The 6,818-nt window shown below is 36.8% G+C and overlaps 2 protein-coding genes across 3 annotated transcripts; one reads left to right on the top strand and one right to left on the bottom strand.

Moving 5' to 3' along the window:
* The first annotated feature begins 222 nt into the window (after window positions 1–222).
* On the top strand, window positions 223–4,581 carry Gli (carboxyl ester lipase-like protein Gli). 2 transcript variants are annotated; one of them, XM_090177893.1, is made up of 13 exons: window positions 224–240; window positions 303–444; window positions 558–1,187; window positions 1,404–1,550; window positions 1,613–1,952; window positions 2,029–2,258; window positions 2,332–2,464; window positions 2,523–2,713; window positions 2,778–2,907; window positions 2,968–3,130; window positions 3,255–3,575; window positions 4,048–4,110; window positions 4,242–4,580. In XM_090177893.1, the coding sequence occupies exons 3-13, from the start codon at window positions 645–647 to the stop codon at window positions 4,324–4,326; spliced, it is 2,346 nt and encodes a 781-aa protein (XP_090034019.1). In that variant the 5' UTR covers window positions 224–240; window positions 303–444; window positions 558–644; the 3' UTR covers window positions 4,327–4,580. The 2 variants fall into 2 exon arrangements, with proteins under 2 accessions (XP_090034020.1, XP_090034019.1); XM_090177894.1 differs by lacking the exon at window positions 4,048–4,110 and having other exon boundaries at window positions 223–240; window positions 4,242–4,581.
* LOC149940752 (proteasome inhibitor PI31 subunit-like) lies at window positions 4,582–6,022 on the bottom strand. Its single transcript, XM_090177895.1, has 7 exons — window positions 5,738–6,022; window positions 5,519–5,668; window positions 5,302–5,378; window positions 5,099–5,242; window positions 4,872–5,036; window positions 4,747–4,812; window positions 4,582–4,687 (listed from the first exon to the last, which is right to left on the bottom strand). The coding sequence occupies exons 1-7, from the start codon at window positions 5,864–5,866 to the stop codon at window positions 4,633–4,635; spliced, it is 786 nt and encodes a 261-aa protein (XP_090034021.1). The 5' UTR covers window positions 5,867–6,022; the 3' UTR covers window positions 4,582–4,632.
* Window positions 6,023–6,818: the final 796 nt, after the last annotated feature.

Below are 6,818 nucleotides of genomic sequence, written 5' to 3'. Positions count from 1 at the left end.
GGTAGAGCGATGACGTAGAAGGCAAATCCGGATCACGCTCGGAGCAGTCCCAATGGAAACCGCCATTAGACGCCCCGAAATTTATCTAGACCTTTATATACATTTCTTACAAGGTTTGTAGAGAAATGCATTTCTTATATCTATGATGGAGACCGACATTTTGGAGGTCACGTGCCGGTAGTGGGTAAACGCTTCGTTACAAAACCGTCAATCCGAAAGCTTCCTGATTTCGAATCTAGGGTACGAGGTTTATATTAGATTTAAACTCTATATTAATTGCCAATAATTTCGGTTTGCACTAGTGTGCAACTTTATATTTTATGGTTTGCTAGACTTGTTTCTATGACCATAACATTTCCATGGCAACATCGCGTCTTTTTCGAAGAAGAAAATGGGCGCGGACGACGCTACAACCAAGTAATTTTTATCAGGAGGAAAAATGAGGTAATGCATTATGCTTAATTTTCCTTCTTTTTATATCTACAAAATGTGATTAAGCTAGTATATTTTCTAGAATGATTTCGAATTACAGTTAACATTTTTCAAATTGATTATAGGCTTAAACGCAGGATGGTTACTTAATGAAATAAAAGTATAACAAGGCTTAAAAAGGAAGTTTGGTAATTTTGGTTTGAATTTCAAAAATGATGCCAAAGAAGCCTCTTTTGTTTCAACTCCTGTTAATTTTTGGCACTTGTTTGGGCTATCTTCTCGCCCAAAATTGGAAAGATTTACCGCCTCCTCCACCTAGAGGAACTCCATATTATAACAGAGGTGGAAATCAGAATAGACAAGAGCCTTATGGCAATAGAGAAGACTCTCGTCATGAATCATATGGACCAGCTTATAGAAATAATGACAATATAGATAGGCGGTATCCATCGTATAATGAAGATGTGAATTATGGAAGGGGTTATAAAGCCCCTAATGTTCGCTATTCGGAAAAAGACTACGGTGATAAGCGTTGCCCTAGTGCAATAACTGAAAATTTAGAGCGTGATGTTTCGGTGGAAATTCTTGGCTCTAGTGTTATTCGTGGGAAATACGTGTACCTTTGTGATGGACCTGAAGTACCTGAATACAACAGACCAATACCAGGGCGAGCCATCACGTATTTTTATAGAAATATTTCAGTATTTCTTGGGATTCCATATGCAGAACCACCTATTAACGAGTACAGATTCAAGGTAATATTAATTTTGTCTTATAATATTCCTATAATATCCTAAACTTATTGTAATAATGGTTTATATGTGGCTAAGGGCCTAAACCATACCTGATAAGATAAATGTTGTTATCAGCAAGCTATTTACTCCATACCTTTATATTTAACCCTCTAGTTGGATTATTTATACCTCATCTGCCCAAAAATATGGTATTTCATGCGAATATTTTTCCTTTAGCAACCTCGGGTCAAAAATAATCCAGCCTACATAAAGGCTGATCAGTATAAAGCAGCCTGCCCTCAACATTCGAAGTACTATGGATATACCATGGGAATTGACAGGGTTCTCGAAGATTGTTTATATCTCAATATTTTTTCACCGACGGTATGCCCATTTTTATTTTTTTTTCATTATCTTACTAAAATATTTGGTCATGCTTTGAAAAGGTGAAACAAGGTATAACTACTCGATTTCCCGTGATGATTTACATTCACGGAGGAGATTTTGATCATGGTTCTGCCAGCACCTTCCCTCCTCATATGCTTGTCGCATCTCAGGAAGTAATTGTTGTCACCTTAAACTATCGACTGGGAGCCTTTGGTTTCTTAGCAACATCCGATCCAGCTTCACCTGGCAATTACGGCTTTCTTGATCAGAAAATGGCTATTCAATGGCTTTACGAAAGGATAGAATACTTCAATGGAGATCCGAATAAAATGGTTCTCTTTGGACCAGGTGCGGGTGCAGCTAGCGCAGGTCTTCATATTCTTTCATCAGAAACTGCTGGTAAAAACTAATTTTCAGTTTTCTATTTCAAATAATACTTGCAGATAACTGTATAATATTTATTCCAAAAATGCAGATGTAGTAAAGGGGGTCATTGCTCAAAGTGGCTCGGCTTTGGCAGATTGGGCATTTATTTCCGATCCCTCTTTCATGTACAATGCTAGTCGTATATTTGGCCAAGCCATTGGATGTACAACTCACAATTCCTATGAGATGGTAGAATGCTTGCGTTCTAGGAGTATAGCTGATCTCATGAATGTTGACAAAAAACCTGAAGTTGGATGGTTGCTTTGGGGCCCTGTGCTTGTAATGATTCTTTTTAATAAATGCATTCTCGCTCGCCTTTGATTATCTTTGATTAGTTTTTTCTACCCATTAGGACAATGTAACAACTACGGAAAATATATGTTTCCCAAAAACACCTGATGAAATTTTGGATGGAAATCCAAGATTTTTGCCTGGTTTTTCGTACATGGCAGGTGTCACGAGGGATGAGGCAGTTACGATGCTTTGTAAGAGTTTTATTTTGCAATTTGGTCAGTCCCTTTTAATGGTTATTTTCATTAATAGTGGAAGATGATGAATTAAAAAGGAACCGTTATGTAGTATCAAGGGAATTTTTCAACAAAAAAATCAAGGCCTACATGAAAATGTATAATTACACCCTCAATCCGGAAGCGGTTTTTAATGCCATAAATTTCATGTACACTGACTTTGCGGGACCTGACAATGCAACGCTTCTCCGACAGGGCTATATTGATGTAATTATAAATTACACATGTTAAATATTAACAAATGTTAAAAAAATTTGTGTCTTTAACGCAGATGCTCTCCGATTCTTACATTAAAGCTCCAAATGACAAAATTGTTAAGAAATTGTTAGCTAAAGGTGTTAAAACATACATGTATGTTTTGAATTATACCATGGAAGGAAGGCGGCTGCCTGAATGGCAAGGTATTATAGTGTTTTGTTTCTTTCACCAAAGCACATATTACATGGCTATAATTTTTTCAGGAGTTCCCCATAACGCTGAATATGCTCTTGCGACGGGAGCTCCATTTATGGACCCTGAATTTTACCCACCAATTCTGGATTATGGCCGAGCTCGTTGGACAGAGGCTGATCGCAATATGAGTTTGCTGTTGATGCAAACTTGGGCCAATTTTGCCAAAAGGGGGTCAGTTTATTATTTTTACTTGTAGGGCCTACAATTCCTGAAATTTTTGTTATGAGGCAATTTTTTTTCTAAAGGGGGTCAGTTATAATTTAACTAGTTCTGAAATTTTGAAGTTCAATTTCAGAAACCCAACACCTCAAGCTTTATTCAACACCATATTGTGGGAGCCCATGTCTCCAAATAACCTTCAGTATTTGTCCATCAACACAACTAACTTAACAAGCGTGATGCACCGGGACTATCGCCAGAAGGAAAGCCAATTTTGGAGCGAATACCTGCCCACTCTGATTGACAAGATTATGCCAACTTTCCCTCCAATCTATGAGCCCTGGGAACGTAGAGAGAAACGTATCTACACCAGTGCTCTTTATGGAATGGTGGGAGCTGCGGCCCTTTTCATCATTCTAACCTTCATATGCTGTTGCCTCTACTGTAAAGCCAAGAGGTACGATTCGTATTAAGTAGGTTCGTTTTCCTACGTGAAAGTTTTTTTGATTGGTAATTATTCAATGATCTCCGAATCCAATCAATCGTAGTATAATCCTGCCATATTTAAAAAAATTATACACATTTATGCATTATACTCGCAATCAAATCATATGTAATTATTGTTATAATCATAATTTTTAAAATTTATACCTCCTATACTGGTAATTCATAAATTTATACTGAAATTTTATATAAAATAAATGTTTTTTAAATTGAAATATAGTTTCTTCGTAGCTTTAGAAAGACCATGGTGCCTCAGTGGTGATAATGTGAAAGCCTAAAATTGCATTATGATTTGCACTAATACCCTTCACGCTATTTCCACTAACTTTCCAATAACTTATTTTACCCTTTCTTTTTTGTGGGTGCTTCTGTTTTGGTCTTTTCATTTCTTACAGCTTCATTTGAGTCCTTTTTTTCTGTAATAGCAAACACCTTGTAGAAGATGAATATATTCCTCACGAAATTACTACTCCCGATTCCCTTCTTCGGTAGGTGGCATAACATTATATCTAAATACTTGTAAAAAATAATTCTGCCCATTATAAATGCCCATACAAATTCAGCCTTAGATTTAAATTTGTCCACTAATTAAAAATTAATTAATTTTTTTTGATTTTAGTGAAAATTTGATGGAAGATCACCATAAATTTTCCCCTGAAGTTATTTTCATGAACGATGCTGCCCAGAAGCACACTAGGGTATAAGAATTTTTAACGTCCCATTTTTTAATATAAAGGTCTCAATTTTTGTAATTATTTACAATCAAACAATCATTCCGTCCAAAATTAACTATACAATTTAAATCTATATGCATATTTTATCCTAGTCATTTGACATTTAGTATGGAACTATTTTTTACATTGTCATGTTGAATCAAACCCAAGTTGTTTGGTGAAGGTTTTTAAGTTGCAAATTGCCAATACCGGTGACGAATTTAAATTAGCTCAAATAAATATGAATTATCTTTAAGTAATGAAAATTTTTATAATCAAGCAAAATTTTATACAAATTTAAAAAAACATGTCATTGTAATCTGGTGGCGGCATATATCCTGACCCTGGTGGCCTGAAAAAAAGTTCAACAGATTTTAGAAAAAAGATAACAAATTTTAAGAGAAAATTCACCTAAAATGATCATTCGGTAGCCTTGGTCCAAATGGATCAAATCTAGCTCCTGGTGGTACAGCTCCTCTTTAGAATGTACACAGTGTTAATTTAATTATTAATATCATTCTGGTAATTTTAATTACCTTGGCAGCCGTATACCACCACCGCCTCCCATAAAAGGATTAGGGTCACTTATTCCACGATTTGGAAAAGGGTCAAATAACATTCCACCTCCACCCCTGGCAAGTGGATCTAAATCTGATCGACCAATGTTTCTTGGATCCCTCAAAGGGTCTCTAAAAGTATCCCTGTAAGAAATGCAAAATTGAAATCTTAAGGAGTTAAATGTTAAGAATTACGCAGAAAATACCAGTCAGGATCTATGTCTCTTGATCTACTTGGTCTACAACAAGGTATTTCAACTAATGGGTCAGCAGTTTTTTCGTCCTTTATCTTTTTTAACAAAATATCTCTGTCCAGTTTTTCTCCAAAATTTTTTAAATTTTTGAATGCGCTGCAAGATATGATTGTTATTTCCAATACAATTTGATTGCTTAAGCATAATTCTCTCACGATTTGAAATCGGTAGTGTTCCCTACAAAATCCTCAATTACAACGGCTGTTCCACTAGTTGTTTCTTTTTCAATTCCCTATTAATTAAAAAATTAGGTTAAAAATGCATTTGTCACATATAGAGTGCTACGTCAAATGACGTCACCCATGCTTTTTCCTATTCATAAAAAATTCGCGCCCACAATGGCTACTACTCTATATTGAAGGTAGGTCAAACCAGTAAATTGATCAGCAAATGCTTCTCAGATTTCACAATCTTCAACATGAATTTAGATTGATCTTTGTTAAGATAACGCAATGTGTAAACATTTTGATCAGCATTCCAGTTTTGAGGAAGGAGTTCCGTGGTCAGTAAATCTGTTCCCCACTAAATGAAAGGAATCATCAATATTCACATTTCATTTTAAGCTATGCTAAACAGTAAATGTATAAATACCTCATCACCATAACCCAAACATTGTAACCCCTCATTTAATAGGTAGCAATGTGTGGCAATAACCAAGGCATCTTGTTTCGATTTAATATTTTGCTTTTCAACTTCAAAAAGTAATTCAAGACCCTTCATTTTAATTTAATGGTATTATCGCAAATAAATAAATTTTACAGATGCAAAGTACCATGACCTGTCACTTTATAAAATATGCAAATATGAAACTAAGAGTATTTTTTTACTTCACTTTTTTTTCTTCAAAATGGTAGTTGTAATTGGTGCGTGTGGCATCGAAGCCTTCACAAGTTCACAACATCGTTATTTTTGCCAGTTTCAATAACATTACCGCCATCTATCGGTTTCAAAAAATTAGAACAGTTTGCCAGAGGTAGGACCATAGATATAAGAAATGTATACGTTTGCTATATCTATGGGTAGGACGTAGCGTTGTTCGTCTCTGTCCTTTCTCTCTTCTTTCTTGTCCTAATTTTTTTTTCGGCCTTTGGTCTTCTGCTGCTTTAGTTAGTTTTCTCTCCAGTTCCCTTCCCGTTATTTTCTTTATTGGCATTTTAAATGGCTAAGTCGGCCATTTCTGGCGGACCACATGGCGAAGCAGTGGCAGACTGGGTCTAATATTTTAAGCTGAAAGAAGACAAAGGGCCCCAGCTTTAACAACTATAACGATATCATGTGTGAGGGGCCCACTTCATGAACGGTCCGTGGTGAAGAATCTACTCAAATGGAGGTAGATGAAGAAACCGACTTTCAGGAGGTGGGCCGCAACGGTCGCCCGTTAAAGCGGACAAAGGCGACTCACGAGAGGGACCACTCGTACCCGACGCCCTGCGGTTTTCTGGAAGGACGTAGGGGGACCGGGGGTCTCCTCCCCCGTCTAAACCAATTCGCCTTAAGCCCTCGCAGTCCTGCGCAAAGTTCTCGGAACTCGGCACAAAGAAGCCTCACGAGCAGGCGATTCAGCATTTGGGAGAAGGGGCTCACTTTCAATCCCTCCCGCAAGGGGATCTCTTGGTCTTTCCGAAAACAGAAGATCAAGCGGCTATTATCCGCTCTTCGCGCGCTTTTGGCG

The sequence above is a fragment of the Leiobunum rupestre genome, chromosome 6 (genome assembly GCF_980474605.1).
Source record: "Leiobunum rupestre chromosome 6, qqLeiRupe1.1.hap1, whole genome shotgun sequence".
Taxonomy (NCBI): domain Eukaryota; kingdom Metazoa; phylum Arthropoda; class Arachnida; order Opiliones; family Sclerosomatidae; genus Leiobunum; species Leiobunum rupestre.
Note: the sequence above shows the minus strand (reverse complement) of the source record. Positions and strands in the feature narration are given on the sequence as shown.